At 35.6% G+C, this 19291-nt stretch overlaps 2 protein-coding genes across 3 annotated transcripts in view; one reads left to right on the forward strand and one right to left on the reverse strand.

Moving 5' to 3' along the window:
* NAA35 (N-alpha-acetyltransferase 35, NatC auxiliary subunit) overlaps window positions 1-19291 on the forward strand; it is a 109586-nt gene that overhangs the window by 63684 nt on the left and 26611 nt on the right. For both annotated transcript variants that reach the window (XM_028494103.2, XM_024132917.3), the window contains exons 12-14: window positions 5685-5863; window positions 11612-11671; window positions 14942-15048. In XM_028494103.2, the coding sequence (XP_028349904.1) occupies window positions 5685-5863; window positions 11612-11671; window positions 14942-15048 (346 nt within the window). The remainder of the gene's footprint in view (window positions 1-5684; window positions 5864-11611; window positions 11672-14941; window positions 15049-19291) is intronic.
* Window positions 1-19291, reverse strand: part of GOLM1 (golgi membrane protein 1) — a 117813-nt gene that overhangs the window by 12166 nt on the left and 86356 nt on the right. The gene's annotated exons all lie outside the window — the stretch shown is intronic.

Raw genomic sequence — 19291 nt, forward strand, 5'->3', positions numbered from 1 at the left:
TCCAATTTGGGGACAACTTGAGCATCAAAATAAATAATTCTGATAGATCATAACCAGTTGAATAAAAGAAGAAGCCATGGTTCCATACTGATATAAATAAATGAATTAATGAGTAGATAGTTTGATGATAATGAGCATATTTAGGTGTCCTTCCCCTGCACCCCAAATATTTATTAACTACAAAGGGAAAAGGTAACAATAGTGAAGAAGCCTGGCAGACACCAACTTAATCAAGTGATCAAATTTAACACCACTAGTAGTTAGTTAAAATCTCCACTTTGCTGATGGGTTGCAGTGAGAACGATATAATGTCACTTCTTTTATATCCAAAGGTTAATAATTTGAATCTAATCACAAGGAAACAGGAAAACCACATTGAAGGGCAGTATACAAAATTATTGGCGTGTTATTCTTCGAAGTTGTCAAAGTTATTCATAGAAGCCAAGCAGAAGAATTGCTCCAGATGGAAGGAGACTAAGAGACAATGAAAATAAATACAACTTGTGATTCTGATGTCGATTTGAAGCATATTATTGGTACAGTGTGCAAAACTTGAATGAGGTCTGAGCATTAGATGGTAGTAATTGGTCATTATTAGTTCCCTAATTCTGATTGTTGAATCGTGAATATATAAGGGTATGTCTTTATAGGAATAACACTCTTTTTGTATTTGAGAGTGATTTGGTATTGACTGCACTTGCAACTTTACTATAAGTTTGAAATTGTTTCAAAAGAAAAATCCACCTTAAAAAATAATGCAGAAAAGCAGATCAGCGTGTATAAAATGTTGATGTTTTGTTTACAAAAGTAACATTGTTTGAATGGGCAAACAGTGGTATATCCATACAAGGAAATGGTTTTCAGCAGTAGAAAAGATTGAATGTTGACGCACACAACATAATGGATAAATCATTGAAACATTATGCTGAAAGGAGTTAGATATAAAAGAGTACAAATTGTGTGACTCTTTTTGTATCAAAGTAGGAACAACTGATTTATTCATGGAGAAAACAGTGCCATGGTTGCTGGGCATGGGAGTGACTGGCTGGTAAGGGGCACAGGGAACCTTTTGGGGAGATGAAAATGTTGTATACGTTGATTGGGGTGGTAGTTACGTGGTTGTATATATTTTTCAAAACAATGAACTATAAACTTAATATTTGTATTGTATAATATGTATAGTATACCTCAATAAAGTTGAAAAAATATATATATATAAATAACCACACATGGAAGAAGCTTGTAGTAGTGGTTAGTTCTCAAGAGATTAACTAGTCACAAGTGAGCAGGAGATTTGCTTTTCTTTGTACCTCCTTTTGTTGCATTTGAAGCTTTTTAAATCTGTTGCATGGATACCTATTCAAAAATACACACCAAAGAAACTCCAAAATTTGTAGATGTGTCTGTAATATCATTTATATGCATATTATATTGCTTATATAACTTACTCCGACCAGTGATTAGGATACAATATTCATTGAGACTATGCTTTTTGAGGTTAACAGTTGTGGTTAAACCTTTTTATAACTTGTATGTGTGTGTGTGTGTGTTGAAATATTTATAACATGAAATTTACCATTTTAAACATTTTTAAATGTAGAATTCAGTGGCATCAAGTACGTTTACATTGTTGTGAAACTGTCACCACTGTCCATATCCAGAAGTTTTCATCTTACCAAACTGAAATTCTGTACTCACTAAATAATAACTCCCCATTTCCCCCTTCTCCAGTCCCAGACAACCACCATTCTACTTTCTGTCTCTATGAGTTTGACTACTCTAGGTACCTCATATAAGCAGGATCATACAATATTTGTCTTTTTGTGTCTGGCTTCTTTCACGTAGCATAATTTTATAACATTTTATAAAGGGAAATCAAGTAGCCAAGAAGTGTAGTATAATATAACAAAACCTCAGCAGCTTCTGCATTGTTTTCTAGAATTCCTTCCAACTTCAGGGCATCTAAAACTTATTTCAATAAGTCTAACTGTAAATTGCCTAACTTGGGAGAGATGTATTGTCCAAAAAATATATAATGTCTCTATCTCTTTTGACTTATACACTTCCAAATCTTTAATTTTGGCATCTAATTAATTTTAGAATAACTAACTTTGTTAAGTCAAAGCACATTGTTACTATAAATCTTTTATCCAAGGACCTTGTGCTGTTTGTAATACTTTTCTGCTATTGATAATGAAGGTCAGTTATCTAGCAAGAACTTTAGTAACTAAAACACTCTAAACCAATGTGCCATAATATTTTGAATATAGTAATTATATGTTATTATTGTGTACTTAAAAGAGTGCTAGTGTGAAGGGAAAATCATTTTATTTGGCATTGAAGAATTTTATGTATTTTTAACTGGAAAACCAAGATAATTTTTGTACACCTACAGACTTGTAAAGTCAGAAGAGAGTCTAGAAGTTGTCTGATCTGTATTCAGTTTAATTCAGGAAATCTTCACTGAGCATAGCACACAGTGGGTAGAAAGTGATGTGAATTAGCATCTTTTCTGGGCTCATTTAGTAAGGGCTATTCAGGTTATTTTAATATAAGACAGTCTTGAGATAAATTGTGTGATAGAGATATATGAAATTTAGTGGGAAAATGTTAGACTGGTTTATTCTGGGAGGGCTTATGTGGTAAAGCTGTCTTTAACTTTTTGTAGTTTGTGTTGCCATGAAATCAAATGCAAACTCCTGCCTGGCTTTTATCCCCTCCTCCTTAACTCGTCTATATCCTGAATAATGGCTTTGATCTCTTATTATATCTCAGTTCTTATGCTCTTTTCTAGTTAGGCAAGTTACTATGTCTTGTATAGGATGGTTACAAAGTCCTTAGGCATGAGATTCAAGAACAGCTGAGACTTAAAAATAGCTACTAGGAACCACTTTAGCACTTAACCATTTACAAGGACTATGTCCAGAAAAATGTAGGGGGAAAATTTAAATGTGTGTAGAGAATAGAGAGAAGCATGTAGATGACTTCTAACTTTTGTGCCTAGGGATTTTGTCCCCACTCTATTTATATGCATCTATTTTTACTTTTGAGTTCAGAGAAGTTATGACTTGGAAAATTGCAGCTCCCTAAGGGAAAAAGAAAAAGAGCCGTATTATCTGTCTTCCAGGCCTTTGATATGCTTGGAATACTTTGTCCTGACTAATATTTTGTCCTTTAACTAACTTATCATTTAGGTCTTTTTTTAAAAAAAAATTTTATTTATTATTTTTGGCTACATTGGGTCTTTGTTGCTGTGTGCTGGCTTTCTCTAGTTGCGGCGAGCAGGGGCTACTCTTCATTACAGTGCGTGGCCTTCTCATTGCGGTGGCTTCTCTTGTTGCGGAGCACGGGCTCTAGGCACATGGGTTTCAGTAGTTGCAGGCACATGGGCTCAGTAGTTGTGGCATATGAGCCCTAGAGCACATGGTCTTCAGTAGTTGTGGCACGTGGGCTCAGTAGTTGTGGCGCGTGGGCTGTAGGGCACATGGGCTTCAGTAGTTGTGGCGCACGGGTTTAGCTGCTCCGCGGCATGTGGGATCTTCCCGGACCAGGGATTGAACCTGTGTCCCCTGCTTTGGCAGGTGGATTTTTAACCACTGTGCTTGCATCAAGGGAGTCCCCATTTAGGTCTTTTCTTAGACTTCACTTCTGTGAAGTCTTTCATCTGATTTTTACATGGATAAGATGCTCCTCTGACATCCTGAGCTTATCCTCACTGAATTATACTTGCATCTTGTGTTCATCTAGACCAGTGTTTCTCAACTGGGGCTTCCCAGGGACATCTGGCAATGTCTGGATCCATTTTACAATTAGGAGGTTGCTACTGGTATGTAGTGGGTCGAGGTCAGGGATGTTGCTAAACATCAACTGTGCAGGACAGCTGAGTTAGTTTCAAAAGTTAATATTGTTTTATATTATACTTTTTTGTTTGTATAAAATTGAAGTCAGAATATATTGTGTTATCCATTTCCCATTAATATTTATTTCTTTCCATGGTAATATAAATTTTCATGAGTGTATTATTATGTATTTATCTTCTACTTGTGGTTTAAAGCCTAAAAATAGATGTATTAAGAGTAAATGCATATTCCTGGGTAATAATTTTCCGTGCATATTAGAATACTTCCAGAGAAAATCAGTGTAATGGACTATTTAAGTATCTGGATTCTGTGCGTTTATCATTAAAGTCTGAAATGTATTCATGTTAATATGGTAAAGAAGCTTCTTACAGCATCATTACTACTACTTTTACCTTAGTTCTAAATGAAGTATTATAAATCAGAAATTCAAATTATTATAGTGGTGGCAATCTTTCATTTTATTTTGAGCATGCATATCTTGTCATTCAGCAAACAAGTATCCAGTGCATGTTATGAGCCAGGAATTTGGTGTTTGGGATCCAACCCTGTTCTTGCTTTCAGAAGAACTCAGAGAGACAAATGATGTAATCCCACACAGACAGTATAGTAGTATATATACAAAGAACATTGTATATACATCATTGGGGGGACCAATGATGAGAGAGAATTCAAGCTATATCAAGTTCAGGCTAAGAACAAGGGGGTAGGTTTTACAGGTAGAGAGAATAGTTTGTATAAGCAAAGAGGCATAAAAGGACATGATATTTGTAAGTCACTGTGCTTGCTTATATCTTATATAGTACTTAGGGAATAGGGAGTATTAAAAGATGATTTTCAGACAAAGGTAAAACCATGACTCTTATACAGATATAAAAGTGAACATGTGTTAAGGATTTTGTTAAACTCATTCAGTGACACAACCAGACATGAAAAGTTTTAAAACACACATTTATATGGAGTAGTGGAATATTGAAATAAATTATAAATGGAGGCAAAACTTTTTTCTATAGAGTATAGAAGTCGGTTGAATCTCTGCCAGACAGAACAGAATTTCATGTTTATCAGTTACCTACAATTTCTAGATTTGTAAAATAGCTCCCATAGAGTCAGTCTGACAATGCATACTCCATTGGAGTACAGAATTTTTTTCTATAAAAGTGGCGGGAAATTTCAAGTTGAGAAAGACTTAGTTTGGAGCTTTGTATTATTGTGAAAAGTGAGGTCACCAGAGGATAAAGAATGGGAGAGAGGAACTCACCCTTAGGTCTCTTGTGATATGTTATTTTCATTGAATTTCTGGAATTACATCTCAGTGCCAAATGCATTCCAAACTCATGGGATTGGGATGGGGATTGTTTTCCTTTGCCGCTTTACATTACTATGTAGTTGAGTGTGGATTGATTCTGCAGTTCAGAAAATGAAGGGAAGACAAGTCTATGTTTGTGTTCCCGTTTGAAACGTTTCTTCACAGTCTCATGGTTAATACAGCATTACCCTTTTGTTTATTTATTCTGAGAGAATATGTTAACTGTTTTATCCCATTCTTGGCTTGGAGTTAATTTTGAGATAGAAATCTCTCTCTGTCACCACTACCACCACCATGTCGGGAGGAAGTACAATTTTAGGTTATCAAATCTGCTTATCTCATTTTAAAAATGTGTGTGTGTAGATACATTAATTGTAAATTATAAAATCCATTTAGAGAATATTGTGATTAGAATTCAGAGATGCTTTTGAAACTGGCCTTTTTCTTTCTATATTTAGTAGTATTTGAGGTTTAAAATTCAGAGAAATGTTGAAAATGTTACCTTTTTTTCTTTTTAGATCATCCCATTATGATGGGTTTTGAGCCTCTTGTTAACCAGAGACTACTTCCACCCACCTTCCCTCGATATGCAAAAATAATAAAGAGGGAAGAAATGGTCAACTATTTTGCAAGATTAATAGATAGAATAAAAACTGTCTGTGAGGTGGTCAATTTAACAAATTTACATTGTATCCTGGTAAGTACAAATCTCTATTCTGGAATGTAACTTTGATTTAACAACAGGATAGTTTATTACTTTTTAGAGATTGACTGTCCCAAGGGTAAATAATGCTGCTCACCTCTTATCTGTGATATCTGGAGAATTAAGTCGTGTGTGTGTGTGTGTGTGTGTGTGTGTGTGTGTATACTTCTTGTATTTAATCCTCATAAGGATTTTATACTATCCATTCTAGAGATTAAGAACCTAAAGTGTGGAGAAGTTAGATAATTCACCCAAGTTTTAAGAATGGGGCTTTGAATCGTCAATTCCGTGTTCAGAACCTTTTATATAAATAAATGTTTGTGTTTATGCATGCATGTATACATATACACATACATATATATGTGCATATGTATAAATATTTTTTCATAGAAAAATTGGATCATGGTATTTGGTAACTTGCTTTTTCATCACTAGTCTCTATACCACGAACATCTTTTCATGTCAACAAATACACATATTTCTACATTATTTTAATGGCTACATGGTATTGCATTGTAAGTATATACCGCAGATTTTTTTAGTCCATTCACGTTGAATTACATTTAGTTCATTTTCAGTGTTTTACACTTATAAACAATACTAAGATGAACATCTTTGTAGGTAAATCTTTATATCATGTGCTTCCTTACCCCTTAAGATAAATTGCTAAACAGTGAAGTTATTGGGTAAAAGAGTATGTACATTTTTAAGCTAGTATAGTTTGGATTAATCTTTTTATGGGTTAAAATATAGAAACACAAGGCTTATTTGGGGAATGTTAAAACATTCAGAGATGGAGTTTTATTAATTGGTAAGGCTATAATGACATATACTTCAATTAGGAAGGTAAAAAACAGGCAAAAAAATAGTGTTATTTAGACATTTTGCATGACTATACATATATATGCATTTGACTGTTGCTCCCCCTCAGTGTTGAGGTACATAATTTCTAGCCCCATGTCATTTCCTCTGTGAAGGCTTCCCTTTTGGTTTCAGGTTGCTTCTGTACCTGTGTTCCTTGAGATGACAGATTATCTAGTTTATATTCCTAGAATTTAGCAGCAGCCTCTGGGGTATAATTGATAAATGGTCAATAAAGATTTGTGCTTCTGTTACGCTCTTTCTTATAGTAACTTTATTTTCCTTTTTAAAAAAATTTTTTTTCTTTTCTTTTTTACATTTATTTATTTTTTATTCATTTATTTTTGGCTGTGTTGGGTCTTTTGCTGCATGTGGGCTTTCTCTAGTTGTGGTGAGCAGGGGATACTCTTCATTGCAGTGTGCGGGTTTCTCATTGCTGTGGCTTCTCTTGTTGTGGAGCACAGGGTCTAGGCGCATGGGCTTGAGTAGTTGTGGCACGTGGGCTTCAGTAGTTGTGGCTTGCGGGCTCTAGAGTGCAGGCTCCGTAGTTGTGGCGCATGGGCTTAGTTGCTCTGCGGCATGTGGGATCTTCCTGGACCAGGGCTTGAACCCGTGTCCCCTGCATTGGCAGGCGGATTCTTAACCACTGCGCCACCAGGGAAGCCCTCCACTAATTCTTTATCATTAAAGCCCAGCTTAAGTCCTTGTTCCTTAGTGAAACTTTCACTGATTATGCCTTTATTACCTCCTTTTGTGTTTCCTTTCTTTTTAGTAGTTTTTCCTTATTCTGTCATAAGAATCATAGAATCTTAAAAATAAAAAAGATTATACGCACAGGCCAGTTCATTTTGCAGTTTATTGTACAGCTAAACAAACTAAGGTTTACAGGGCTTTAAAACCAAATTAGATGGTTAGTTAGTGTCATAAGAGAATTAGAATAGAGATTTTATTGTTCTGCTACATCTACTTTTCTAATCCTTAATTGATATATGAATATATATTTGTGTTCACTAGATTAATTGTAGGATTTTAGAAAAGGAGGAGATCAATGTGAATTGGAATAAGAAAGTGTAATGCAACGGTTGGAACTTGATATTCTGGCAAAAGATTATGGATTGCTTTGTCAGGGGCGGGGTGAATGCATAATGACACATCATAATAGAGGGGAGCTGGCGGAGCCAGGCCTGGACTGCTGTCACTGGACATGAAGAAGGCATAGTAATGGAAGAATTTGGATCTCTGAAAGACTTGAGACAGAGTGGTAGTGGGGGGAGTGCAGCAGGGGCCATGAGTAGAGAAAAAGATTAAAGTTATGGAATATAAGGGACCAAATAGTCTGGTAGATCTGCATAGGAAACCTGTTATTAGGATAAAGTGCCAGGTTCTAGAGAGTGCTTCTACATATCAGTAAGATAAAAATTGGGAAAGGACATGAGCATACATAATTAAAAAGAAATAAACATGAAAGATGCTTAACCTTACTAGTAATTAAAGAAATGCAATTTATAACAGCTAGATTGAAAAGTATAATAATATTTAATGTTGGTAAAGGGAAGTAGTCATTCTCTTATACTCCAGTGGCTGTCTCTCTCAAAAGTCTTAAAAATGTGTATACTTGGCACAGAAACTCTCCTTCTAGACATTTAGAATAAGAAAAAAGGTGTTTGTTGCATCATCCTTTGTAATGTTCAAAAACTAGTAACAGTTTAAATACTGAATGGTGACAATATCCATTCTGAGGTATGTTTACAATATATGTCACACAGATATTAAAAAATATGTTATAGAAAACTACTGACATGGGAAGTATTGACATTGGGAAATGTTTGTGAATGTCAAGTTATGTTTAATGTTCTTTTTTTAATATAAATTTATTTATTTATGGGTCTTCATTGCTGCACGCGGGCTTTCGCTAGTTGTGGCGAGCAGGGGCTACTCTTTGTTGTGGTGCATGGGCTTCTCATTGCTGTGGCTTCTCTTGTTGTGTGGAGCACAGGCTCTAGGTGTGCAGGCTTCAGTAGTTGTGGCATGCGGGCTCAGTAGTTGTGGCTCATGGGCTCGAGAGCTTAGACTCAGTAGTTGCAGCACACGGGCTTAGTTGCTCTGCGGCATGTGGGATCTTCCCGGACCAGGGCTTGAACCCATGTCCCCTGCATTGGCAGGCGGATTCTTAACCACTGCGCCACCAGGGAAGTCCCTGTTGAAAGTTTTAAAATATATTTTTTATATATGTTGTTGCACACAGAAAAGATATTCAGAGACAAAGCCAAATTCAGCCAAATTCTTTCTCAGGATTAGATTAACAAATACCAAAATATTAATTATGACTATTTATAGATAGTGGAATGCTATATGATAGTTTTGTTTTTTGCATTTTTCTGCATTTTCAAAGTTTTTGGTATTTTGCATATAGGGCAAAAACCAGTGGTAAGGGGGAGGGTAGTGACACTAGTAAAGGGAAACTCATAGTTTAGGAACCCATGAGATGATACTTTTGACAGCTGTGGATTAATTAAGAAGATATGCCTAGTTTAAATGAGGTAAATAATGGACTTTATAGACTGTATCCTGTTAGGGATGTATACTAGCAATAAGAAATTGAGTACAGATGAACTGTGATAGCGAGTACAGTATATGTACATTCATCAGTTCAGCCAACATGATTGTTTTGTGCTAGGTGCTGTGCTATGGCTGGTATACAGTGATGAGCAAAAGCATACCATCCATCTTGTCATAGGGCTTACAGTGTAGTATGAGATAGAAATCGATCAAATCATCATAAAAATGATTATAGAATTACAAAAAAAATTACATAACTTGACATTCACAAACATTTCCCAATGTCAATACTTCCCATGTCAGTAGTTTTCTATAACATATTTTTTAATATCTGTGTGACCAGGGTAGGGAGTATGAAGCAAAGGAACTAGAACATATAGCATATAATGAAAGAACTGACCTAAATGATCAGAGAAGTCTTTCTTAAAGAAGTGAAGGTAAAGCTAAGATCTCACAGTTAGGTGAACATCATTTGGGACAGTAGGGGGACAGTTCCAGGTGCAGGAAACTGAATGCTCCTCCATGTGATGGGAAAGAACATGATACATTTGAGAAACTAAAAGAAAAGTAGCAGAATGGAGCATTGAGTGATGGGGATGGGGGATTTGGTGAGGCTAGAGAGGTAGGCAGACCAGACAAGACCATTTAAGCCACATTAAGGATTTCGATCTTTATCACAGAGCAAAGGAGAACCATTAGTTTTATCAAGAAAGATAAGTGTGGGGGGGGACAGTGACATAATAGGATCAAGAATGTGCAAAGATGCGGCTGCATTGTAGAGAAAGGATTGGAAGGGACCAGAGTAAACATAGTGTGATAAATTAGGAAACCAGTACTGCAATTCAAGGGAGGAGGAGATGGTAACTTGGACTAAAAGGATGGCAGGGAGATGGTGAGGTTGTCAGTGTTAGAGCTATGTGTGAGCTAAAACTGATAGAATATTGGTGATGAATTAAATATGGGGCATGAGAGAGCTCTGAGGAAGGGGAAGGTCTCTAGGCTTCTGCCTTGTAAGTCTACATGCACATTTGGTGCTGTTCACTCAAAGGGGGATATTCTCAAAGGACCTTTGAGGGTCTTAGTGAAGTAAAGTCTGAGGTACCTTTAATATATTTAAGTAGAGATATTGGATAGTCTTGGCTATATGGGTAGAGTTTAGAGGTCTGTGCTTAGAGTTAAAATTTTAGAATTATTACAGTATAGATAGTAATCAAAGCATGAGTGCTTATGCTTCAAAATTTACGAGGAAAAAATACATAGGTTAAGAAAAGAAGGTTTTCTGGAACTGAACTTTGAACCTGCAGAACAAACTGAGAAGTAGCCAGAGGAAGAAACATATGAAAGTCATTTAAAAGGTTTTTCAAGAAGGAAGTCACACTGCTGAGAGGTCAAGTGAAAGAGATGAATAACGTCCAAAATCAATGTCCATTGGATTTAGTAATGGGGAACAAGTGGTGACTAGAGCAAAGAGCCAGGTTACATGTGTTGAAGGTGGGTGAGAGTTGAGTTGAGTGAGTAGAGACAGTGGGTGCAGCCAACTTCTTTAGAAAGTTTGGCTGAGAAGGCAGCAGTTGAGAGGAAAATGTGACATGTGATGATCTTCTTTTCTTTCTAAAGATGATTAGAAACCTGTTTAAATGAAAATGGGAACGGTCTAGTAGAGAGGAAGAATTTTAATATCTAGGAGAGCAAAGTATGGATAATTGACAGTGTGTAATGTTTGTGAAAAAGCCAGAAGGAATGGAGTCTTTAATACATCTATTAAAGTAGGCAAGGAAAGGATCTGTGTACAGATGTGGATACAACTAGAGGTTTAGAGGCTGAAGTTGAGGGATTTTCTGTGGGGTAAATTGTTTTAATTTTCTTTGTAATGTGGAATAGTAGAATCACTGTCTGGTGGAGAATATTCACTTTGAGGAGTGTGTGCAAGGTGTAAAAATTAATTATGAAAAAAGAGAATGTGAATTCAGTTAGCCTGGTTACTTGGTATTTATTTCTGTGAATTAGGAAGTAAATCTCTGTCATTAGTTAGTAAATTATTATTGATACTGTTATTTTCATGATGTACAAATTTAATATCGGTATCCACCTAATACTGTTACTGGTAAGTTTGTTAAAAAAAATTTTAGGCTCTAAAATTATCCATTTTTCCATTCATACAATTAGACAATTCTTATAGAAATGATCTTTAGCTATCTTTCTTATTTTAACTTTGGTAGTGTATCATTCCCAGAAGGTCTGGTAAAAATTATATTCTGTATACGAACATTTTCAGCTTTTATTTAATCTATTAATGATACTTTTTTTCTGTGTATCTATTAGGATTTTTTCTGTGAATTTAGTGAACAATCACCTTGTGTTCTTTCAAGATCTCTATTACAAGTAAGTTCCACTTAGTATCAAAATATGTCTTTAAATATCAAATAACTGTGTATTGACATTGTTTTATTGATTGATGGAACAAAAGGTAGATGCTTTTAAAGGATATTCCACAGTTAGTGGTATATTTTTGTAACAGAAGTATTGAGTTACAGTGTTACACATTCATCAAAGTCATATTCTGGGCCATAAAATAAACCTTAATAATTAAAAACATTGAAATCATACAAAGTATGCTCTCTATTTTGGAATTAGGAATCAATAACAGAAGTATCTGGAAAATTCTCCAGATATTTGGAAATTAACACACTTCTAAAGAACCCATGGGTCAAAGAGGAAGTATTGAGGGTAATTGGAAAATATTTTGAACTGAATGAAAATGAAAATATCAGAATTTGTGGGATACAATTAAAGCAGTGTTTAGAGAGAAATTTATAGTACTAAATGTTTATATGAAAATAAAGGAAGAAAGGTCTGAAATTATAATTTAAGCTTCTATTTTAAAAAAATAGAAAAAGAAGAGCAAATCAAACTAGAAGCAAGCAGAAGGAAATAACAAAGATAAAAGCAAAAATGAGTAAAATAGGAAAGAGACAAACAATAGAGAAAATCATTGCAGCCAAAAGCAGGTTCTAAAATTGATGAACCTCTAACTATATGGAACAAGAAAAAAAGAAGATACAGATGAATAATATCAGGAATTGCTATAGACCCTAAACAAATTAAAATGATAATATGGGAATATTCTAAACAACTGTATGTCCATCAATGCAAAAACTTAAATGAGATGGACCAGTTCCGTGAGGGACACTACCAAAACTCACTCAAAAAGAAATAGAAAATTTGAATAATCCTGTATCGATCAAAGAAATTGTGTTCATAGTTAAAAGCCTTCCAACAAAACTCCAGGACAATTCTATAAACAGTCTCTTTCAGAAAATAGAAGAGGCAAGGGCACTCATCATATGAGGCCTGCATTACCTCAGTACCAAAACCAAACAAAGACATTTCAAGCTTAGAAAACTATAGACCTATATTCCTTATGAACATAGACGTAAAAATCTTAAAGTATTATCAGATCAAATCCAGCAATATATAAAGAAAGAATACATCATGACCAAGTGGGTTTTATCCCAGGAATGTAAGGTTGATTCAGTGTTTAAAGTGTAATTTACCATGTAATCTAAAGTCTCAATAGATTCAGGAAAACCATTTGACCAAACCAACGTCCATTCATGATAAAAACTCTCAGCAAAACTAGGAATAGAAGGTAACTTCCTTAATATGATAACGGGCATGTGCCAAACACCTATAGCTAACATCATACTTAATGATGAAAGATTAAATTCTTTCCTCCTACTGGGAGGAAAGCAAGTATGTCCACTCTCATCACTCCACTTTCTCTCAACATCGTACTGGAAATCTTAGCCAGTGGAAAGAGGCAGGAAAAGAAATAAAAGGCATACAGTTGAGAAACTGAGAAATAATGCTTTACAGACAACATGATTATCTATGTAGAGTACCAAGGAATCTGCAAAGAAATTCCTACACCTGATGGATGAGTTTAACAGTATCACAGGATATGAGGCCAATTTACAAAAAGCAATTGTATTTCTATATACTTGCAATGAACAATGCAAATCAAAAAATTTAAAGCAGTACTATTTACAATAACATCAAGAATGGAATACGTAGGTATAAATCTAACACCTGTTTGGAGAACCTGTATACTGAAAAACTACAAAGTACTGATGAAAGACATCAAAGGAGACTTAAATAAATGGAGAGCTACATCTTGTTTGTGGATTGGAAGAATTGATATTTTTTTAAGATGTCAGTTCTCCCCAAAATTGATCTACAGATTCAGAGCAATCCCAAAATCATAGCAGAAATTTTTGTAGATGTCAGCAAGCTGCTTCTAAAATTTATATGGAAAGGCATAGGAACTAGTACAGCCAAAACAAATTTGAAAAAAAAGAATAAAGTTGGGGAACTCAATACTACCTGACTATGAGACAGGTGTGCTGTTGGCAAAATGATGGACATGTGATCAGCGGAACCAAGGGGAAAGTCCAGAGAAGTTCTGTTCCTTAATTAGTCCTTTATTATGTAGTACTATATGTGAAACCATAAAACTGTTAGAAGAAAGGATAGGAGAAAATTTTTGTGACTTTGGGAAAGGTAGAGAATTCTTAGGTATGACATCAAAAGCACAGTCCATTTAAAAAAAATGACAAGTTGATTAAATTTGTAACTTTAATTCTGTGGAAGACACTGTTAAGAAAATGAAAAGAGACTCTACAGAGTAGGAGAAAATATTTGCAAATCATGTCTGACAAGGGACTTGTATCGAGAACATAAAAAGAATTCTATAAACGTAACAGTAAGAAAACAGGGAAATGCAAATTAAAACCACAATGAAATACCACTATCCACCTATCAGAATATCTTTAAAATAAAACAAGAAAAAAGAACAAAACTGAAAATATCAAGCACTGGAGAGGATGCATTACTGATAGGAATATGAAGTGCTATAGCCACTTTGGAAAATGATGGCAGATTGTTATAAAAACAGATATACAAGTTTTACTCTTGCTTATTTACCCAAGAGAAGTGGAATCTGACATTCTCCTAGAAACCTGTATGCATGCCAGTGTTTAAAGCTGTTTGGTTCGTGATCACCAAAAACTGGAAACAACTCAAATGTGTTAGGAAATCAAGTAAGGTATAGTATAGTAAATATTCAGATACATTGAGATTGTTAAGGGGAGAAAATTAAATGTAAATTATTATTAAATAGTGTATTTCAATTTAATAATTTATTATTTTAACTATATTTTTTCCAATTTCAGAAAGTTTGTATGTATTCCAAGGTGTTTATTAGAGATAAGGTTATCGACTGACTTGATATTTATAACCATTAAATATTTCATAATTTATGAAACCGTTCTTGTATATTAGCTCATTTGACATTTTCAGACCCATCAGTTCACTTTCACTAGTTCAATATTACTACTCTTGACCTGAGAGATTTTTTTTTCTGCACATTTTTTGTTCTCCTGCATCAGAATACACCTTAAATAGGGATTAATAAGTAGTACCCATTGTGGAGGCATTGTGGAAAAAGAAATTTTCCACCAGCTTTTTACATTTTAATCTCTTGTATTCTGTGGCATTTATAAGAAGTATGTTCATGTCACAGTAATGACAACTACATGTACAATATGTCAAGATTGTGACAGCATTACTAATATATATAACATTTGTTTTAAGACCACTTTCCTGGTGGATAACAAAAAGGTCTTTGGAACCCATCTCATGCAAGACATGGTGAAAGATGCACTTCGGTCTTTTGTCAGTCCTCCGGTGCTCTCCCCAAAGTAAGTGTCAAAAGACATTGTATAGCATGTGTGTTTCTTAAAAGCCCAAGTTCTCTGTGCTCCTTTATAGCAAAGACGTAAAAACTGGTGGAATCAAGTCTCCACATGAAAAAATAACTCAATCATGTTAAAATTAATTAATTTCTGCCACATACTATTTAGATTTTTTTTAAAATTATTTAAATTTATTTATTTTTGGCTGCATTGGGTCTTCGTTGCTGTGCACAGGCTTTCTCTAGTTGTGGTGAGCGGGGGCTACTCTTTGTTGCGGTGCGCGAGCTTCTCACTGAGGTGGCTTCTTTTGTCGTGGGGCACGGGCTCTAGGTGGCGGGCTTCAGTAGTTGTGGCTTGCGGGCTCTAGAGCACAAGCTTAGTAGTAGTTGTGGTGCATGGGCTTAGCTGCTCCACTGCATGTGGGATCTTCCCGGACCAGGGCTTGAACCCGTGTCCCCTGCACTGGCGGGTGGATTCTTAACCACTGTGCCACCAGGGAAGTCCCAATTATTTAGATTTAAATTGAGGTTTTTGTGAAGTTGATATTGGGTCCAGTATGAGAAGAAAAGCTTATAAGGAGTGATCAGAAATTCAGCAAGTTGTATTCACCCTTACTGTGTGCAAAGCACTGTGCTAAGTAGGTACTTTGGGGAAATAATTATGATAAGATAAGATTTCTTCTCAATAATCTGATCTAGATAGAAATAGAAAATGCAGATAATCGATCCTTAAATTATATTCTGGTAGAGTCACCTCCCCAAAAACATGCTGCCATAAAATGCTGGAAAGGATCGTTTGAGTTGGCATTTTGGAAAACAGTGCCAACTTTATTGGCATTTGCCTCAGGGAAGGAAGAAAGGAGATGTTATTTCTTAGGAAAGAAACCAGGATGTGTGAAGATGTGGTGTATGAAATTATATATTTTAAGAAAAGTTAGTGGTTCAGCATTCAATTTGTTGAATAAATCATGCCACATTTCACATAAAACTCTGGTAGCTTCCTGTCTTAGGTTGGTTCTCCAGAAGCTGACCCTGAGACAAAGATTCATGTAAACGTAATTTAGAAAGTAATTCCAGGAAAACTTGCAGGGTTGCAGGCAGGTGGGACATAAAAACGAAGAAAGCCACTTGAAGGTGTGCTTCACAGTTGGTAACTTTGGTTTGGTCCTGTCAGGGAGCCCTGGAGACTTGTGTGGATTATACCTCACAGTTGTCCTGTCAGGGACAAGGGAACTGGAGAATTTACATATCTGTCAGTTAAGGACTGCCCCTTGGAGGCATCCTCAGTGTTGGTTACATTTCCAGTTTCATTGACAGTAAAGGCCAAAGTCCTTATTGTTGAACCCATGAGGCCCCATGTGCTCTGGATTAGACCCCTGTCTTGGTGCCTCTCTGACCTCATCTCTTACCATTGTCCCCTCACCTTCTTTGCTTCAGCCACACTGGCCTCCTTGCTATTCTTGTAACATAACTGTCCCTCTCTCACCCTACAGCGTTCACATACAATCTGGGGTAGAGGGTATTTTCCTCAAAACTCCCCAGGTTGACTCTCTCACTGCCTTAAGTCTATTCAGTGTCACCTCAGTGAGGGCTGCCCTGATCAGTCAATTTAAAAAGTATAAACCTTCTCCATTCTCCTAACCTGCCCAGCACTCCATTTCTCTCTTTCATAACAATTATCTTCTTACATACTATATATGTAGAAGGGTTCCCAGACCCAAGCCCAGTGTGCGTGCATGCGTGTGTGTGTGTGTGTGTGTGTGTAGGCTTCCCTACAACAAGCAATTCTCAGATGCCAGCAGGGTGCCCAAGAATTCAACTCAATTCTGACACTTGTCTACCTGGAGATAGAATCAGATTCCATAAGTAAAGGGCTTGGTCCCATAAGACCACCCTCCACTTCCCAGGTTGTTACCTGTGCTTCTGACTGACCGACTGGCTACAAATTAGAGGTTCTGACCAACCCCTCCTCTGGTACAGTTAATTTGCTAAAATGACTCACAGAGCTCAGGAAAAGCCATTTGCTCACTAGATTACCAATTTATTATAAAAAGATATTAAAGGATACACATGAGCAGCCAGATGAAGAGATGCATAGAGTCTGAATGGTGGCACATGGAAGCATGTTCCCCAATGTAGAAGCTCTTGGAAAAGGGCCAAAAAGCTTTCCTTTTCTGGTTTTTATGGAGGTTTCATTAGATAGGCATGATTACTAGATCATTGGTGAGTGGTGATTGATTGAACCTCAAGCCCCCTCCCCTTCCAGAAATCAGGGGGTGGGACCAAAAGTTCCAACCCTCTAATCACAAGGTTCTGGTAACCAGCCCCCATTCTTAGGTGCATTCCAATCACCTCATTAGCATAAGGAAAGACACCTTTATCACTCTCAACCTTAGGAAATTCCAAGAGTTTTCGGTAGCTGTGAGCCAGGAACTGTGATGAAGACCCAAATATATCTGAGAAATATATATCTGAATGACAAAATACATATTTATTATAAATCATATTGCACTATATAATTTGCTTGTTCATTATGTTTACTTCTATAAGAGCCTGTATAATTCTTCATTATGTTTATATTTATTTCCACCCCCCCACACACCCCCCATACATATAGAACTATATAAATTCCACAAGGTCAGCGCCGATAGTTTTGGCTGTTTGTTCACTGTTGTGTAGTAGGTGCTGGAACAGTGTCTGTCACACAGTAAGCACACTTTGTTGAATGAATGAATAAACAAAGAAATAAAAGTTGAATGGTTAGGATAGTTTGGAGTTAGAGTCCAGAAAGTTTTGAATGGTTTGGTAAAGTTTGGTCTTTATTTTATGGTCAGTGAAGAACTGATTGAGTTTTTAGGAGGGAATTGGCATAGTAAAATATGTATTTTTTAATTGGAGGCAAATTGGTAGTAATAATGGAGGCAAAATGTTTAGCTAGGCTAATTCCGTTGTACAGGTGAGAGATGAGGAAGGATTAAACTCTGGGAATATAAAGGAGGAGACAGATTTGAGAAACATTTCAGTAGTAAAATTTAACAGGAAGCTGATTTAGTAGGGGAAGGAAAGCAGGGGGAAAGTTAAGTTAATTTAAAACAAGAAACAGAAGCTGATTATATAAATAATACATGGCCACACTTGAAAATTGAAACATGGTAGAAAAATATGTGGAAAACAGTAAAAATCAGCCGAAATCTTACCTCTGAGGTAACTACATTTCGATGACCATCACTGTGGATATCTTTGTGTATAAAGACACACACATCTATGACTTTATATATATTTGGGATCACATTAAACAGTTTGTTTTTATCATGAACTTTAAAATTATTTTTTATGGATTGCTTTTTTAAATTAAAAATTTTTATTTTAAAATTTCTTTATCTTTTTTCCATTCAAAAATACATCATGATTTTTATGTCTCAGAGTACCTAGTTAGTTCTTTTTAATGGCTGCCAAATGTTTCATAATATGAATGTATTTTATAGGGTGGGGTTACTGGGTAGGAGGACATGTGTAGTTTTAATATAAGCAGATTGTATTCTGAAAGATTTCAACAATTTATATTTCTACTAACAGTATAAGAGAGTACAACTTTCCCTGCATCCTGACCAGCAGTAGGGGTTATCATTCTTTAATTTTTTCCAGTATGTTGAGTGAGAAGTGTATCTCATTGTTAGTTTAATTTTAGCACTTAATATGATATTTATTGGACATTTAGAATGGTTTTTCTATAAAGTGCTTGTTTATATCCTTTGCCCATTGACTTTTTTTTTTTTGGAGGGAATAGTATAGTATTATAGAACATTTTAAATAGAAGATCTAATGAGCATAGTCTTTTTCTCTTTTGTTTACAAAAAAAGTTTTCCAGTTTTAAAGTATGCTTGTTTTTGAAATAAGAAAGTGTAAATGGAAGACCTCTTCCTTTTGCTTGATAAACTACCACTTCAAGTATTTCAAGATGCAACTTGTTTCCCTTTCCCCTGACTTTCCCCTCTCCTACTCCTGTAGGATTTTCTTTTCCCCCTGCCACACACTGTATTTTATTTTTACAAGAGATAAATAAACTGACACCAAGCATTGTAAATGGATGACCACAACAAAAGCAACAATGATTGCAATTACCAAACATGAAACACATTCATACTATGTCATAATGTTGACATTCAGTCCAGTAATCTTCCACTGTAACAGCTCCTTTACTTTGCAGTGAAAATTGATTTGTATATTTTTTGCCTGTGAGTCCTGGTGGG

This window comes from Physeter macrocephalus, chromosome 9 (genome assembly GCF_002837175.3).
Source record: "Physeter macrocephalus isolate SW-GA chromosome 9, ASM283717v5, whole genome shotgun sequence".
In the NCBI taxonomy this organism is placed as follows: domain Eukaryota; kingdom Metazoa; phylum Chordata; class Mammalia; order Artiodactyla; family Physeteridae; genus Physeter; species Physeter macrocephalus.